Here is a 20,309-nt window from a genome sequence, read left to right as displayed (position 1 = left end):
AATTAAGTATAACTTACTACTAAGCTCTACCTATGTATTGAGCACTGTTGAAGTAAATACTTAGTTTACACATAAAATTATACTTTCGTATATTAATTTATGTGATTAAATGAAGTAGCCATCTGTTCCATGCAATAGCCTGACGAATCCTCACGAGAATGAAATGCAGAAAATTTTGTGTAGCTTAATTGCCCTATATATATATATATATATATATTACACACACACACACACACACCGTACTTTGGGCTAATTGCACTAACATGCTAAAAGAGCTCTTTTGGCAACCATGCATATAAAGAGCACTTTGTTTAGTTAACACAATTGCCTCAAAGTACGGTGTGTATAATATATATATATATATATATATATATATATATGAATTAACTGGTTACATTATTTATTGAATCATCAAATGTTCAAAGAAAGGAAGCACTAAAGTTATTTCTTACTCCATGTAGTTTCGAAATGACAATGGGAATAAATTAACTTGTAATTAGTACAGAATTGGAAAAATTTAAACCTCATTTCATTCCAAAAAACGATTCTTTTAATTTTTTTTCTTGACAAAAAAAAAAAAAAAAAAAATGAAACGAACATTGTTTATTTACAACACAAAACTATGACTCACAGGACCAAGAATCCTATTTCCAGATTTAACATTCAGATTCTAATTAAATTTTTTTTTATTCAGTAAATTATGATAAACAAATAAATATTCTAGAGTTCATTTACACCTATTCCTTCAGTAAACCCTTTGAAATGTTGATTTATTTTTAACATCAATTTACTAAATGTCCATATGACTTTCTTGAAGTTCAGTTGTTTATTAAGGTTTAAACTGCTGACAAGTTTTATTTTATTTTTCCGTTGCTGGCCTGACTCTGTTTGGTCACCCGAAATAATTCATGTTTTATTGTATTTCTTTTCTGATTGTGGCACAAGTGAAAAATGTAGAAGTCTCCACAGACATGAATATTAGCTAAAGGATAAGCAGATAGGGCATTGTCAATTTTCTCAGATATGCTTTTAAAGATAGTATCTCTGCATATACATCATACATGACGTCATAACATTTTATGATGTATATGGAGCAAAAATGAAAGATTTTTTGAGCAACTCCAAGCAGACTAATATATATTTATTATGACTTTATTAAAACTTTGAATAAAATATAAAAAGATTTAGAAGTTTGTCAAATTTAAATAAAGAAATATCGACATTTAAAAGTACTTCCTCAAAAATGAGATTCTATTGTTTTAGGCGATTATGTGTGAATGCAATAAAAAAAAAAATATTTTTGGAATTTCGAGCATGGAATTAGTTGTGCATATAAATTCAGCATAGAATGATCCCCCATTTCCATCTTAAAAATTGAGAATTACATTTTCCTTTTTGGTGAATTAGCATAGGTTGAAGAACTTTTATAATGGCTTATTTTCTTTCACATTCACTCGTGTGGATATTAAATCAATATTCCTGTTTTTGTTCACAATGACGTCATAGCATATTTAATATATACATGTTATGGCATCATACATGACGTCATAACATTTTATGACGTATAGGGAGCAAAAATGAAAGATTTTCTGAGCAACTCCAAGCAGCCTAATATATATTTGCTAATATATATGTATATATTAGATTTTATGTGAAACGCTGAGCAGCCTACTTTCATATATATATATATACTCGGTTTTTTATTCAAAAGTAATGGACTAATGAATTCAACGAGGTTGTTAGATAGTGCTCAATAAAAAGAGCTGATAATACTTGTTTATTGTTATATAAACATGGTCACATCCTGCTGCTACAAATAGCCATTTGTTTCAATCAATTTTAATTAAGTTTAAGAATTTCATTCCTAGATTTGTTTTAAGTTTCGGATTAAAAGGGGGATTGTACCACAGGATTTTTCTCTTACGGTTTCTATTTGTATTTGTGTTTGGGTGTGTTGGTTCTATGAACTCAATTTGCGTGTTTTTGTAACCACTATCCTTAAGGGCCCTGTTATAGAAATATTTATGTTTATTAAATGTTTCAAGATTGGAAGAATTGTCACTGATTCTTTTACTAATGGATTTGGGGATATGCCTAATGATAGATTTTGGGTAGGAATGAAATTCTTAAACTTAATTAAAAAGCACTTCCCTATTAGTAACATACTACATAAAATTTTCAATAAAAATACAATAAAACTTAGTTATAGCTGTAATGAAAACCTTGAAAAAATAATTAAAAAACATAACAAAATATTAAACAAAAATAGCACACCCATTGCTACCGAAGGGTGTAACTGTAGAATTAAATCAAAATGCCCTCTTAAAGGAAATTGTCAAATTACTTCTGTAGTGTACCAAGCAACTATTTCTACTAAGGAAAATCCTATTGAAAAAAAATATTACATAGGAATGACAAATAACAATTTTAAAGAAAGATTTACCGGTCACAAGTGCTCTTTTGAAAATAATGAGTACAAAAATAGAACTTCCTTGTCTAAATATTACAATGAACTAGTAGAGCAAGGTTACTCCCCAATAGTAAATTGGAAAATTTTAAAGAAAGCTAAAACCTGTTCATCTTTAAACTCACCTTGCTACCTATGTCTTTATGAGAAATTATTTATACTTACTTTTAGAGAAAGAGATAAATTATTAAATAAGAAGCACGAAAATTCAATTAATTGCAAACATTATAAAAACCATCTTTTAAGTAATTTAGTTTAGATATAAAATTTATATAAATTTAAAATTGTCACTGATTTCTATAATTTATTAAAATGCTATTAATATACTTTCTCCTCGCCTGATTTCATTCTTTATTTCCCCTATCTTATATACCTGTGTGTCTATGTGTATATGTATGTGTCTGTGTTTATTTTATGACCGTGTGTACTTAGATTTATACATTTCTATATCATTTTGTATACCCTCCTTTGTTGTGTGCTCCCCTGGTGTTTATTCAGTCCATTTGTATGCTTTTATGTGTGTATGCATCTATCTGTACTCTTGCCAAATAATTTGTATTCATATGTATTTCTATGTATATGGTTTATGTGAATTATACATATTTATGTGTGCGTATATATATGTGTGTGTGTGTGCGTTGTTGTATATTAGTATATGACTGTGTGCATATGTTTGTGTATTGTTTTGTATGTATGTGTATACATAAAATTATATATATGTATATTTATATGTATGTTGGTTCTCTGTGGGTATATACATATGTATTTTACTATTTTTAATTTTGTTACTATCTACCCGTGTGTCGCTACTTTTGAGTATTCTGTTGATTTAACTACTTTCTTTGGCCTGAATATATTTATATATTTATATGTATGTGTACTTGTATCTATGTTTTTAGTAATACTGTCTTGAATGTATTAATTTGTGATTTAATATGACTTTATATTTATATTTAACTAGCTTAAACTTTCAACTTAATAGTATAGAGTTCCACCTTTAATTATATGTATGTATATATATGTGTGTGTGTATATATATATACGTGTATATATATGTGTGTGTATATATATACGTGTATATATATATGTGTGTGTATGTATATAAATATGTATTGTATTCTTTTTATATACATAAATATTAGTAGAATATTATTTATAATTTATTAGTCCTATTTAATTTATTTGTTTGCACTAGGTTAGGCATAGTGGAGAAGGAGATTTTGATGGTATTTTATTTAGGATGGGGTTGTTTAATTTATTTAATCCCCTCTTATGGCTAAATATGTTATATTAAAAAGATAATAAATATTAATTTTATTCTGTTTTTATTATTATTATTATTACTATAATTTTTATTATTACTACTATTATTATTATTACTATTATTAATAATTTTAATATTGTTTTATCATTATTTTTTTCTTTTACTTATATATTCATTTAATAAAAATGCGAAAACTTTAAACTTATATCATTTAGTATAAAGGGCTTAATTAATTGTAGACGTATGTTTGAACTGCGTTGGTATTACTCGTGGACGTATGTTAGATGATATATATGTCAGTTGGATACATTCGCTGTCTTTTTTGACATGTTCATTTCTAACGCTTAGATTGTATTTTCTGTTTGTATTTGTAATAATGTCTCATTACTGAATTGTATAATTGTTCATAAATTGGTTGACATGCAGATTTTTTTCTTTTCTTTTTCTATATACTGGCAACTTTAAGATTCCCTTCCTATTAATTCTTACTTTCTCTCTTTCTCTCTAACTATATCTCATCATTCTTTCTTTTCCCTTCTAGTCCTTATTCTCTTTATAATAACCATTTATATCTTTTTTCTTTTTCTTCTCTATATTATATGTATATTTTTTTGTCTCTATTTTCTTTCTCTATTTCTTTTTTTTTTCTCTTCTTAATCACTCTCTCTCCATTATAATCTTTTAACTTTATTTAAATTGCCCCCTCCCTCTTTACATCTTATAATTAAAGTTCTGAGTTTTAAGTTTTTTAACTCCAACTTTTAAAGAGTTCCTACCTAAAATAAAAATCTATTATTCATTGAACTTTTGAATAGTCAAGTCGCTGCCTGATTATATCTGTTGTTTGATTGAAACAAGTGGCTATTTGTAGCAGCAGGATGTGACCATGTTTATATAACAATAAACAAGTGTATATATATATATATATATATATATATATATATATATATTATTAGAATTCTTGACAGTATCTGTTTCATAGCACAAAATCATTCTTATATCAATCAGTGAATCTATTTTGCCTTTAACTGATCAGAAGAATTAGCAACAATCAATCCACCAAAAGGAAATAAAATGCATTTGGACATGATTTAAAAAATCTGAAAATTTAAAGAGAAGTTGCAAATACCTTATAGTTTGCTTACATTACGCCAAAATATTGACAACCCCATCCTAAATAAAATACCATCAAAATCTCCTTCTCCACTATGCCTAACCTAGTGCAAACAATTATAAACTCTAATAATAAAATAAATAAAATCTGCACAGCAAAATATTAACACATCAAGTCCAACATACCCTAACTGTAACTGCAATGCCCCCGAAAATTGCCCACTGGGGAATGACTGTATACACTCAGACGTCATCTACTCCTGCACAGCAACAGAATTGCCACGTACCACGGCAGACAACTTCATGATCAGTGAAACCCAAATAACTAGAACTACCCACAATGATACTCATAACTTAACAAAAAATGACGTAATTACCAAACGATCAATCACGCAGCCAGCAGGAATAGGCATTGTTAATATTAGTGAAAAAAATGTTTTACAAAACCGCAGAAAGACATCCCATACATGTTTCTGCTTTTTTTTAAAAAAGCACAATGCAAGAGAGACGACTCTAATATTGACAATTAGCATAAGGATTCAGTTAAAATTGAATTATAGGAAAGTCTTACAAAAAAATATCTTCGTGATATCTTAGTGATATCTTATTTCTATTTTTGATATAGAATTTGTTGCAATATTTTTGCCACTGTGTTAACCTTTTTTTTTTTACATAAGCGTAACCACTTATCAAGACACAGAGACCACTCGAGGATAAGGGTTAAGAGTGGACAGTAGTCAATTGGACAATATATAGTAATCGTTAGTAATGGAAATTCGGTAAATTTGTTAACAATGGAATGGCTCATCAAGAACTTGTTTACGTTGGACTTGAAGACAACCATATTGTAGTCGGCTGGAAAGCAGGAAAACAGAAGACAATTCCACAGTTCTAAGAAAGAAGCTTTGTTCATGGAATCTACGTTAAGGGTTAGGCACAGATAAACAGTGGGGGGAATTTTTGATAGTATTTACAGCTAGACGAGTGTTTCTTGTGAAAGTTTGATGAGGGGAGTGACCATAGATTGAAACGCAGTCGAACACTTTCCATGAAGATAAGGATAAAGCAGAGACAAACTTGCAACATCTCTTCTGTGAAATAGAGGTTGCAGGGAAGAGAAAAGGACATCTCCTACGCGACTACAAAGTCTATTTTGAACTCTATCAAGGCAGAACAAGTCCTTTCTAGCAGCTCCTGCCCAGATGTGGCAACAGTACTCCATCCTTGGACATACCTGGCTCTTATATAGAAAGAGAATTGCATCAGCAGCGAGATATCTACTGGATCAATAGAAGGATCCCATCATTTTTCCAGCGGCCTTGGCAACAGATTTGATGTACGTGTTCCATTTAAGATCCGGAGTAAAGGTCAAGCCCATAAGCTTATCAAAACTTGAAGCCTCCCCAAGACGAGAGCCATTCAGTTCAATTGATGCCAGATGGGGATCAGAACGTTGATGTAAACTTGAAGCTTGGTTTTAGATGCATTAAAAGTAACCAACAACTCCTTTCCCCATTGTACCACGTGCTCAAGATCAGAGAAGAGAGAATCAGAGAGAACTTGGTCGTTTACGGTCTTAGATGGGCTACCATAGATGATTGTGTCGCCAGCATAAATATCTACGAATGATGTAAGGATGTGATTTGGAAGATCATTAATGTAGATCAGGAAAAGAGTTGGGCCCAGGATGGACCCCTGAGGGACTCCAGCATTAATACTGTGAGCTTCTGATTTTTTTCCCATCAACTACTACTCTTATGAACCGATCAGAGAGAAATGATTTAATAATTGAGAAGACATTTCCAACTATATTATAGCTGGAGATCTTTTGAAGTAAACCTTTATGCCATACCCTATCAAAGGCCTTTGATATGTCAAGAGCAATTGCCCTAGAAAGGTTGCCTCCATCGAGAGATTCGTTAATCCTATGAAATATAACTATAAGCATAACTGCTGTAGATCTAGCAGAATGGAAACCATATTGTGTGTCACTAAGGTTATTTTTGCTGAGATGGTTGATTACTTCTCTATTTAACAGATTCCAGCAACTTACTCATGACACACAGGAGACTTACTGACCTGTACTGAAAGGGGGATGAGCGATCACCTGAATTCTTAAATACAGGGCATACTGATAAGATTGTCCAGGGTGATGGGAAGCAATTCTCCTTAAGACAACGTTTAAACAGTTTTGTAAGTATAGGCGCAAGTTGTGGTTGAAGTTTTTTGAGTACTATAATTGGAATACTGTCAGGGCTGGTTGCTTTACTGGAATCAAGGTTTTTGATTAGCTTGGCAACATCACATACAGATATTTGTATATCACATAGCGTGTTTTCTGTTTAGAATTAGCTGCAAAGTTCTTGGCAAAGAGTTTGGCTTTGTCTGATGCTGACGAGATTACCTTGGGTCCATTGATGACTGTTGGGATAGAGCATATGCTTCTGTCCAGGATTCTGTTTGCTATTTGCCAAAACTGGTGAGAACTAAGCCGCTGCTCAGTTACTTTGGACTTGACGGACTGAGCATACAACTCTCTTGCATTCTTTATTACTTTCTTACAGTGGTTGCAGGCAGTCCTTAAGCAGCTTTAGTCTGAATACATCTATTACGTTGGAAGCAATGGAAAAAGTGATTTCTGTGTGCAATGGCAGCAGCACATTCTGAAGAGAACCATGGCTGGCTGTTAGGTTTTGGCTGGAACTTTTTTGAGGCGATGAAACAGTTTATACCTGCAATTAACCCTTCCGTCAGGTCTGATACTATAGAGGATGCATCCTTTTTAAACATTGAACGCAGAAGTAGATCTGATATAAATATATGGAAATTTAAAACTAACCAATCAATTACTAGAATCTCTATATAAATATACTGCATCTTTGATTTTTTTTCATGTCATATGTACTTTTCATATAGGACACAATCTCGTTGACACACCGGTTCCTGTCAGGTCACTAAAGTTAAGTGATGATGAGCCTGGCCAGTACGAAATGGGTTACCATTTGGGAAAGCTAGGTGCTGTATGTACTGTGCTGAGTTGTAGAAATTTCCAGGTTGGTATCTGGGAGCAACAGGAAACTACTGTTTTTTCTCGTCTTCCCAAGAATACCATTTGGAGAGCTGTGGTCGCCGACGCTGTTAAAACAGCAGAGCTGATGATTTTTATCTCAACACAAGAAGGGAGCTCTGCTGATCCTGACTGGATTAATAATACTTTTTTACCTGAAATTCTTTACAATTCAAAGCTTTGACTAGATTGATGCTACCATTTTTTTTTGCTTAGGACAACTACATTTAATATTTGCAATTGGATAATTTTTTTTTATGATAGTTTTTTTTATCATCACTTTTTGGATCATTTTTCTATTTCAAGAATGGCTCTCCACTCAAGGAGGTTTTCAATTGTATTTCCATGCAGATACAATACAAATTTGATATATATTTACTCTAGTGAAGAAATGGTGTAAGCAGAATCTTGTTAAATAAATTGGAATTCTGAACAGATCGCACAAACATGTCTCGGCACCAAAGCAAGATTGTTATCCTTACACAGAATATTTATGGTTCCATGCAGAACACATGCTTACTTACCGCGGATGCAGAGATGACCTGAGGATGCAGGATTCTGATTTTGACTCCTGGATTTTCATTAGTGTTCTGTAGCCAGATATCCTTGACACTACATTGCCACTGCCTCTATCTCGATGAGAAAGAGTGATAATTATGGTTAGAATTGGGTGGAGGCTAGGTGGAAGCTATAGAGAAGGGAAGAGAAATAGAAGAAAGTTTTACTCTTTCCAGTTTCTTTGATAATAAAAAACAAGTTTAAAGTCTAATAGAGCATTTTTCCTATCAAAGCATAAGTGTACAATGTGTTCGTATGTTACGTCGGCCCTTATTTGTTTCAAGAAATACTGTGAATCAAAATCTTTTAAAAAAAAAAAGGTAAAAAGGGTTATAGTCAAGATTGTCTACTTTTTTCGACTTCCAGTTTTTACTATCCACTTAATGGATAATTAAACATGGGCAAGAAAGCTATTAACATGGAGGGAGCTTTCATGTTAGGTGAGAGGAAAATGGTTATTAATCTGAAGGGACCATATCTTGTTTGCCACTGTCAACTCATTTGCTGAGTTGAAACCAAAAGTCAAAAATAGCAAACAATAAAATAAATTGTTTGGTTTCTAAGTTGCCTGACTTCATTTTTCAAATCCTTAGGTATTGTGTATATTATTCTAAAATTTGATTTTCTCGTCTTTGAATTTTCTTTTCTAGTTGGCCATTGTCATCCGTATGTTGTAAATGAGGGCTCAAAACAGATGGCTCTTCTCAGTACAAACATCCGATTCCTTCATGATAATCTGGTAATTCTCGCCGAACGGATTATTTCCACAATGCCCTCTTCACTGTCTGTTGTCTATTTTGTAAATTCTGGGTAAGTTGCTTTTATTTTTTAATTTTAAAATTGTATTTATCTCTTTACTATGATGGCAAAATAAAATTACAAAATTCCATTACAACATTAAATAAAGAAATTGCTTCAAGTTTTCTTAGAACTGCACGCCTGCGGAACTCTGTTCCGCTTGCCTTTTTCCCTCCTGACTTCAACCTGGATGTCTTCAAGTCCAACACAAACAAATTCCTGATGAACCGCCCCTCTAAGTAATGACACCTTACCAATTCTCCAATACTATTGCTACACTATCCCTTTGATTACTGTGCACACAATAACCCTTATCCCTGAGTGGCCATTGGGTCTTGATAAGTGGTGAACTCCATGTAAAAAAAAAAAAAAAAAAAAATATTTCTGAATTTCTTAAATGAGAATTGATAATTTGTATTTTAACTATTCTTCCCTTGGATATTCTTGCAATATTTTGGCTGATGTAACTTCCAACCTCCTTTATTTTTTGAACAAATTTTATTGTCAATTTTTATTACATATCTCACTATTACAAGTGTTGTAGTGTAATTAAAAAGAAAGGCATTATCAAGGCTCTATTCAACTAACTTGTACACAATTAATTTAACTGAGGCAAGAAACCAATACAATAAAATACAAGAATAGAATAAAAAAGAATAAAATACAATAAAATTAAAAGGATAAAATACAATAAAATAAAAAAGAAAATACAAGAATAGAATAAAAAAGAATAAAATACTATAAAATAAAAAAGAATAAAATACTATAAAATAAAAAAGAATAAAATACTATAAAATAAAAAAGAATAAAATACAATAAAATAAAAAAGAATAAAATACAATAAAATAAAAAAGAATAAAATACAATAAAATAAAAAAAGAATAAAATACAATAAAATAAAAAAAGAATAAAATACAATAAAATAAAAAAGATTAAAATACAATAAAATAAAAAAGAATAAAATACAATAAAATAAAAAAGAATAAAATACAATAAAATAAAAAAGAATAAAATACAATAAAATAAAAAAGAATAAAATACAATAAAATAAAAGAATAAAATACAATAAAATAAAAAAAGAATAAAATACAATAAAATAAAAAAAGAATAAAATACAATAAAATAAAAAAAGAAAATACAATAAAATAAAAAAAGAATAAAATACAATAAAATAAAAAAAGAATAAAATACAATAAAATAAAAAAAGAATAAAATACAATAAAATAAAAAAAGAATAAAATACAATAAAATAAAAAAAGAATAAAATACAATAAAATAAAAAAAGATTAAAATACAATAAAATAAAAAAAGAATAAAATACAATAAAATAAAAAAAGAATAAAATACAATAAAATAAAAAAAGAATAAAATACAATAAAATAAAAAAAGAATAAAATACAATAAAATAAAAAAAGAATAAAATACAATAAAATAAAAAAAGAATAAAATACAATAAAATAAAAAAAGAATAAAATACAATAAAATAAAAAAAGAATAAAATACAATAAAATAAAAAAAGAATAAAATACAATAAAATAAAAAAAGAATAAAATACAATAAAATAAAAAAAGAATAAAATACAATAAAATAAAAAAAGATTAAAATACAATAAAATAAAAAAAGAATAAAATACAATAAAATAAAAGAATAAAATACAATAAAATAAAAAAAGAATAAAATACAATAAAATAAAAAAAGAATAAAATACAATAAAATAAAAAAAGAATAAAATACAATAAAATAAAAAAAGAATAAAATACAATAAAATAAAAAAAGAATAAAATACAATAAAATAAAAAAAGAATAAAATACAATAAAATAAAAAGAATAAAATACAATAAAATAAAAAAAGAAAATACAATAAAATAAAAAAGAATAAAACGCAATAAAATAAAAAAGAATAAAACGCAATAAAATAAAAAAGAATAAAATGCAATAAAATAAAAAAGAATAAAATGCAATAAAATAAAAAAGAATAAAATGCAATAAAATAAAAAAGAATAAAATGCAATAAAATAAAAAAGAATAAAATGCAATAAAACAAAAAAGAATAAAACGCAATAAAATAAAAAAGAATAAAACGCAATAAAATAAAAAAGAATAAAACGCAATAAAATAAAAAAGAATGAAACGCAATAAAATAAAAAAGAATGAAACGCAATAAAATAAAAAAGAATAAAACGCAATAAAATAAAAGAATAAAATAAAAGAATAAAACGCAATAAAATAAAAGAATAAAATAAAAGAATAAAATGCAATAAAATAAAAAAGAATAAAATGCAATAAAATAAAAGAATAAAATGCAATAAAATAAAAAGAATAAAATGCAATAAAATAATAGAATAAAATGCAATAAAATAAAAAAGAATAAAATGCAATAAAATAAAAGAATAAAATGCAATAAAATAAAAGAATAAAATGCAATAAAATAAAAGAATAAAACGCAATAAAATAAAAAGAATAAAACGCAATAAAATAAAAAGAATAAAATGCAATAAAATAATAGAATAAAATGCAATAAAATAAAAAAGAATAAAATGCAATAAAATAAAAAAGAATAAAATGCAATAAAATAAAAAAAGAATAAAATGCAATAAAATAAAAAACAAAAGAAAAAAAGAAAATACAATAAAATGAAAAATAAAATAGAAGAATGAAAAGGGTATATTTAAATAAAGATCACGTGAGCAAGAATTTTTTTTTCATGACACTATAACAAGTGTAATTCTCATCTAAAAGCTTTCAATACCGTCCTCTCATATAAGATCACTAAAATTAAAGCATTTCTAAATGACCAGTACTAAATAGGCCATCATTTGCTCGTTTAAAATTATATCATACTTTAAAAAAATTAATTAAAACTGTTACATTTGAATGTTAATTAACTACCATTTTTAATCATAAGTTCTGCCTTGGTAACCTAATTTGTAGTTATGTTTTTGTCATTAGATTTTGCCTCTGTGTAATGAAGTTCTTTCTCTTTTCCTGCATAAAGTTCTGAAGCCAATGATCTTGCTCTGCGTCTTGCTCGATGTCACACAAAATCAAAAGATGTTGTCACACTTGATCAGTAAGTATTTGTGTTTTGATATTATTTACTTGAAAATAACATTCGTTTTACAAAGTTTATGGCTAATATGTTCTATTGTAATGCTGACACAAGAATTTAGAAATTTTAAAGTTAATCAAATATCTGTATGCATTTTGCGCAAAACTTGAAATCCAAAAAAAATGTGTGTGAATATATCTCTTCTCTATTCTTTTATACGAGTATTAGTTATTCCCATCTAAAAAAAAAAAAACATAGAAAAAGAAACACACGGTCCGCACATTAAACTAAAACCGCCATGCTCCATATCTATATCTGATGCATGTTTTCCACCTACTACCTACCGCCTTCATTCTTTCTAATTAAATCCTAAAAAAAAAATGTCCCAAATGCATATGATTATGAGGTGGTAGCATAATACTAACCCGCTCACTGTCATCTACTCTTCCCACCTCAGTTAACATTACTACCAAATATTTCTTGCGGGCCATTGTTTTTTTATTTTATTTTTTGTTTTTTTGTTTTTTTTTACGCCACTGTAATTATTTCGTTTTCTCATTAACCTTGCTTCACAGCCCGCCAATCACTGTTTTGCTTACCAAATAATGATTCCTCCCTGATTCATAACCTTTCTGCAATTTTATTGGCTCACATACTGCATCTTTTAGCGGAACTCTATTCTCTAAGATGGATTTTGTACTTATTCAATTTACCTAAACACACAAACATTCACTAGCAACATTTACCCATTGGCTTTTTACATTTTCTCATTTTCTTTTTTGCGTGAGAAATTACACAGCCATTCCAATTAGTGATGAACTATATGCTTTATAGAACGTATATTACTCCTTCGTTCTTACACGGCCTGTCCAATGTAAATAAACGCTTCCTTTTTTACTTTTTCAGACATTACATGTTTCAGACATTATCAGTGTTAGACAGCTTTCCATGAAAAATACTTCTTCCGATTTATTTTACAGATATACATAGTTTTACTTTGGCAACAGCCGTTAGTTTCCAATTTATTTGTGTAGAAATGCTTAAAAATATCAACTTAATAAACATTGTTGTTCTGCCCTCTTACATTACGAGCACGTTATACTACACGTTCGCTACATTTAATTATAACACATGATTATTGGTTACTGCTTATGTTATGTTTCCACGAATATATATTTGGTATGTCCAATAGGTTTTCCTTCGGAGTTTGTTTACACTCTTCTGGACAGATTAATATCTGTTCCTGGAATTTTTATTTAGCTTATTCACTTTCAAGATATTTTTCTTTTTTCTTTCTTTTCTTCATTTTTTTTATTTTTTTTATTTTAGTTTAATGTACTTATTTTATGCTGTTATGTCCGTAATCATTCTCTCTCTCTCTCTCTCTCATATATATATATATATATATATATGTATGTATGTATGTATAGCAAGTGATAGTATACGCAAATTAAAGGTTTATACATAAATAAAACTTGAGTGGAAACTGGAAAACAAGATGACTGATCAGAATAACATAATTGACTTTTTATTTTTTCTACTTTAAATACCGACTAGATGGATTTCTATTTTTTTTTTATTCCATATTCTTTTTCCATATTAAATACTTTATCTCACCTGTGGCTAAACTTGGTGTTTATGCATTCATGTGTACAATGTGGAATGATAAGTGTCACCCTAAAGAAAACCCCACTACAGATTTATTTTAAAATTTTTATTGAAAAAATCAATTCAAGTAACTTGATTATGTAGTAGAGCTGACATCTATTCAATGTAGTTGCCTGCAGCCTCAATCACTGCCTCAATACAGGTTTCGAACTTGGAGCATGCTTTTTCCACAAGAGCCAGTAGGAAGATTTAAATTAAGGCTAGTCAATTGAAAAAAGGGGATGACTTTCGAAAATATTGGAAAAAAAAGGAGACCCCCCTCCTTGTAGAAAAATGGCAGTTAATGGTGAAGGAATTAATGTTTTTAGCCAATTTTTCGATATTTGTCGTCCGAAGGGTCGACTGGTGCTACCAGATCAGGCTGTCTATTGGCTTCCTGAGACGAAATGCACCTACATCGATTTTCCGTTTTTGTTTCCTATTCTCTTTTGTAAAACTTAATTATGTTCTGCAAAAACAAAAACAACAGCCCCCTTCCCTTTTTTTTTTCCTACTTCCCAACCCCGTCAGTGGGGCATTAGAATACACTGACTGCCCCCTTGCAGAGAGTAAAAGTCCCTCAATGGGGCCACCTGTTGGCCGTAGGTGGCATCCCGTAATGTCTACGAAAAGGATCCTGGTGGCTGAGCAACTGATACCTAGGGAAATAAAGGTATCAGTTGCAACACTCCACTTTGGCCTCGTACTGGGCCAGACGGGCGATCGGAGAGGCCCGATCCGATCAATCGGCTGGTCACGTCTAGCTCACCACTTATACGCATACAATCTACACCAAATCTAAATAATACACAACACTTCCCCATCAATACTGATCCCCAAACAAGTGGTGAAAGTGGTGGCTGAGGGTCAATTGTATATAGTGAACAAGGACTAGACATGGATGTTTTTCTCTGATCTTTCCCATATTTTACTTGGATGGGAGAAATTAAGATACACGAGTGCTCGAAGCCTACATTATGTACAAGTATATCATACCTGTAACCCTGTTGTTGCCAAGGCGAATGGGCTTCCCCCCTGTGCGCATCCCAAGTAGGGCTCCAAGGTGGGTGGGGAGCAGGGATGATGAATTAAAAAAAACCGAACCCAATATGAGTTATAAAAATCCAAGTAAAAAAAGATTTTTAGACAGTTCGGACAGTGACACGAATGAGGAATCGGATAACTATCCAAACTTCATAGTAATGGAGTCAATTGTAGAAGTGCTTTTAACCAAACTCTCCCCCTTCAAGATAGAAAAAATACTATCAGAAAGGGTCAAACCTAAACTAGTGAAAAAATTAAGAAATGGTAATCTTTTGATAGAAATTCTTACCAAAACACAGGCAGATGAACTTTTAAAATGGAAACATTTTGACAATATAAAAATAAAAACGTACCCTCACAAAACACTAAACATATGCAAAGGAGTTGTGAAAAGCCCTGAACTTTCACTTTGCTCCATCGACGAAATCCGTTCAAATCTAAAAGAACAAAATGTAACGGATGTCAGAAGAATTCAAATTAAAAAAAATGGAGAAATGATAAACACACACTCATATATATTAACCTTTTACCAACAAAAAATTCCACAAGAAATAAAAATAGCCTATGAGAAACTAAGAGTCGAACCATACATCCCCAACCCACTGCGTTGCTTTAAATGTCAAAAGTTTGGTCATCATCAGGACCGATGTACACGCCAGCCAGTTTGTGGAAGGTGTGGAGAAAACGACAATCATATCAACTGTCAAAAAACTTATAAATGTGCCAATTGTACAGAAAATCACAGTGCCTACTCCAAAGACTGTGAAATCTGGAAAAAAGAAAAAGAAATTGTTAAAATTAAACACTCATTAAACATCACCTACCCAGAAGCGAGGAAAAAGGCAATAACAGCTAAATATTCCGAAATAACCAAAAAGAATATTCCCAACACAAATAAACACAATGACAATTATTGCACAACAAACCTCGATATTAAAATCCAAGACCTCACCAACCAAATCAAAATATTAATAAATACAATTGAAGAAATGAAAAAAAACTCACTGGAACCAAAAATCCAAACGCCACACCCAGTAGACCAGAAACAAATCCAAAAAAACAAACCAGAACCAAACTTAACTAAACAAAAACTACAAATAAACCCACAAATTCCCCTCTCCAATAGCTTTAAGATATTGGAGATCGAGAACTCTGAAGAGCAGAATACCAACAATAAGGAAAGTCCCTTAATCCCCCACAAGAGTTCTAATATAAAAACAGATAACAACAAGCAAAAAAATAAAGATTCTCCAAAAACATCCGAACAGACAAGAACAATAAATGGGAAAAATTCCTCAAAGAAAACCAGCCCCACAAAAACCAAACCACGATCTCGCTCAACATCTAAAAGCAGAGATAAATCAAGCATAAAAGCTAACAAACCAATTGAACACAAAGAACCAGAAGCCATGGAAACAGAAACCGAATCTACCAATGATAAAAAGCTCACAAGTGCTCAAACGCACATGAAACAGTCCAATGATTCAAATACAAGAACTACAGACCAAAATAAATTTAAAACCTCCTTGGAAACAATGGAAATAGAAGACAAAACTTCTAAACCCCCATAAAAAAGAAAACACCCCTATTCCCAAGACAAAAGGAAAATCAAATACATAAAATCTAAACTATGGCCAACAAAATAATCCAATGGAATTGCAGAGGTATAAAAGCCAACCGGAATGAATTACTTCTACTGATATCCGATCTATGTCCCACAATAATATGCCTACAAGAAACCTTTTTAAAACCATCTGAAAATATCAATCTTCAAAGTTTTACTGAATACAACTATACAACAAATAACCCAAATAGAGCTTCAGGAGGAACATCCATTCTCATTAACAAAAACACGGCACAAAGCCAAATAAATCTACAAACTAACTTACAGGCAATTGCTGTCACAGCCACCCTACATAGAACGGTCACAATTTGCTCCATTTATCTGCCTCCAAACGACCCCATAGATGAAACCGAAATAGAAAAACTCATCAACCAACTCCCTCACCCCTTATTAGGCGATTTTAATAGTCATAATATTAGTTGGGGATGCTCAAACACGGATAGAAAAGGAATCCCTATAGAAAATATTATCAACAACAACAATCTATGCATATATAACAACAAAAAACCAACGTTTATTCACTCCGCTACAAATTCGTCCTCAGCAATTAACCTCTCTATAAGTGATCCTAGTATCTTTATAGATTACAATTGGACAGTGCATATAGATACCTGTGGAAGTGACCACTTCCCAATAACTTTAGAACATTTTGGTCCTGAAATAATCTCAAAAATTCCTCGTTGGAACCTTAAAAAAGCTAACTGGAATGAATTCAAATTACTATGCAAACACAAACTCCTACCTGAAAAATGTGAGAAAGACCCAATCACTCACTTTACAGATACCATTATCTGAATAGCAGAAGAATGTATTCCTAAAACAAAATCATCAACCAAGTATAATCGTCCCTGGTTTAATAATGACTGTAAAAAGGCTATCAGGCTACGATGTGCTGCATTAAGAAAATTCAACAATCAACCAACTACTCAGAATTTAAACAACTTTAAAATATGCAGGGCTAAAGCACGCCGAACAATAAACGAAGCCAAAAGGGAATCATGGAAGAATTTTGTGTCTAAAATCAATAACACCACCAAAGACAAAACTGTATGGAATATGATTCAGAAAATATCAGGAAAAAACACCAGTTCCCCTCTCAACCACCTCTGTATAAACAATAGTAAAATAACTAAAAAAAGAGGACATGGCAAACCTGCTTGCAGATACTATTGCAAATAATTCATCTTCTAAAAATTACGATAAAAAATTCCAGATCTTTAAACAGGAATCAGAAAAAACCAAACTGAACTTTAAAAGTAATAATGAGGAAGAATACAACAAACCTTTTACCATCCATGAACTAAAGGATTCATTAAAAAAGCCAACAACACGGCTGAGGGACCTGATAAAATAACGTATGAATTTCTAAAACAACTACCAGATGAACCATTAAAGTATTTACTTTCTATTTATAATGACATCTGGCTCAATGGCAATCTTTCAGCCATATGGAAACAAGCCACAGTCATTCCTATACCAAAACCAGGAAAGGATGCATCTGACCCCTCCAATTATCGCCCCATAGCTCTAACAAGCTGTGTGTGTAAGATCATGGAGAGAATGGTCAACACCAGGTTAATTTGGTTTCTGGAAACAAATAAAATAATAACTAATTTTCAGTGTGGCTTCCGAAAACATCGTAGCACAACAGACCATTTAATTCGTTTAGAAACTTTCATCAGAAATTCATTTATACAAAAAAAGCATATGACTGCTATTTTCTTTGATCTTGAAAAGGCGTACGATACCACATGGAGGTATGGCATCATGAAAGATCTCAAAGAAGCTGGAGTGAAAGGAAGACTACCCATCTTCATCAACAACTTCATAAATAATAGACTATTCAATGTCCGTGTAGGAACATGCCTATCGGACATCAAAGAACAGGAAACGGGAGTTCCACAGGGAAGTATTTTGTTGGTAACATTATTCAGCCTAAAAATTAACAGTATTGTTGGATGCATAAACCAAGGCGTGGATTGCTCTCTATATGTTGATGATTTTTTAATTGCATATAGCTCAAGACATATCCATATAATTGAGCGTCAACTTCAACAATGCATTGACAAAATAAAAAAATGGACAACTAAGAATGGCTTCAAATTTTCCATTAACAAAACAAAATGTATGCACTTTTGTCAACTAAGAAAACTGCACCCAGATCCTCTTTTAAAACTAAATGATATTCCGATTCCTGTTGTAAATGAACATAAATTCTTAGGGTTAATACTAGACAAAAAACTTACATTCATCCCTCATATAAAACATCTTAAAAATAAATGTAATAAAACCCTACAGCTAATGCGGGTCATTGCCCACACAGACTGGGGAGCGGACAGACAAACCCTATTAAAGTTATATAGGTCACTAGTGCGATCGAAACTAGACTATGGTAGCTTCATTTACGGTGCCATCAGAAAGTCGTATATAAAGATATTGGACACCGTTCAACATCAGGGCCTCAGACTTGCGCTGGGAGCCTTTCGAACTTCCCCCATCGATAGTCTCTATGCAGAAGCCAATGAATCCCCATTATCAATTCGACGCGACAAACTAGCCTTGCAATACCTGACCAAAATTCTCTCTTGCCCAGAAAATCCTGCTTACAACTGCATTGCAAACTCACTAGATTACTCGCTCTATGATAGAGAAAAATCACAGCCAACAAATCCAACCTATAACTGTACCTTCAATCCAAATTACCAAAATCTATATTACCAAAAAGTAAAAGCTATAAAACCTTTTGGGCTCCGTACAAAACCACTAGTAGAAGATGCAGGTATCACAATCACCAATATCCATAATGTCAACCAACTAAGCCTTCCACCCTGGCTACTAAAATACCCGGAAATCATCCTTGAATTAAATAACCTCCCAAAAAATCAAACCCATCCACTAACCTATCAAGAAAAACTCCTTATCATTCAGGAAAAATACCCAAACCATCAGCACATATACACAGATGGGTCCAAAGACAGCAACAAAACCGGATGCGGAGTCGTATCCACTAACATTACCTTACAGAAGCGACTACCAGACCATGCCTCAATTTTTAGTGCCGAAGCCACAGCCTTAGATATGGCACTAGATCTCATCACTGACCTTACCCACAACAAATTTATAATTTTTTCAGACTCCCTATCGGTACTCGAATCCTTAAAGAATAAAAATTTAAATAACCCACTACTCATCAAACTGCTACAAAAAATACACACTCTCTCACAAAACAAAAGTATCAAATTCTGCTGGATCCCCAGTCATTCTGGAATTCAGGGCAATGAAAAAGCTGACATAGCTGCCAAAAATGCTTTAAAACTCCTTAAAAGCAATATAAAAATTCCACATTCTGACTACAAACAACAAATAAATAATCTGATTATGAAGAAATGGCAAGAAAGATGGAATAACTGTCCAAATAATAAACTTTTCAAGATCAAGCCCACAATAGAAGAACGATTACCAGATGCCAGAAGATCACGTAGAGAGGAAGTGATTTTGTCTCGTATTCGCATAGGACAAATGCACATAACCCACTCCTTCCTGCTAAAAAAGAAGACCCTCCAGAATGTTTTGCATGCCAAGAACCTTTTACAGTAAAACACTTTCTTTTGGATTGTGGCGATCTCGCGCATATCCGGCAAAATTATTACCATGTCAACAATATGAAAGAACTATTTA

General features: G+C 31.1%; 1 protein-coding gene across 1 annotated transcript in view; it reads left to right on the top strand.

Annotated features, from left to right (window-relative positions):
- The window catches only part of LOC145293286 (ethanolamine-phosphate phospho-lyase-like), a 132,070-nt gene that overhangs the window by 80,062 nt on the left and 31,699 nt on the right, over window positions 1-20,309 (top strand). The window contains exons 3-4 of the mRNA XM_080139889.1: window positions 9,120-9,279; window positions 12,263-12,337. Of these exons, the coding sequence (XP_079996015.1) occupies window positions 9,120-9,279; window positions 12,263-12,337 (235 nt within the window). The remainder of the gene's footprint in view (window positions 1-9,119; window positions 9,280-12,262; window positions 12,338-20,309) is intronic.

This window comes from Euprymna scolopes, chromosome 14 (genome assembly GCF_053919585.1).
Source record: "Euprymna scolopes isolate OS-2025 chromosome 14, ASM5391958v1, whole genome shotgun sequence".
Classification (NCBI taxonomy): Eukaryota; Metazoa; Mollusca; class Cephalopoda; order Sepiida; family Sepiolidae; genus Euprymna; species Euprymna scolopes.
This window is presented reverse-complemented; position numbering and strand designations above follow the sequence as displayed.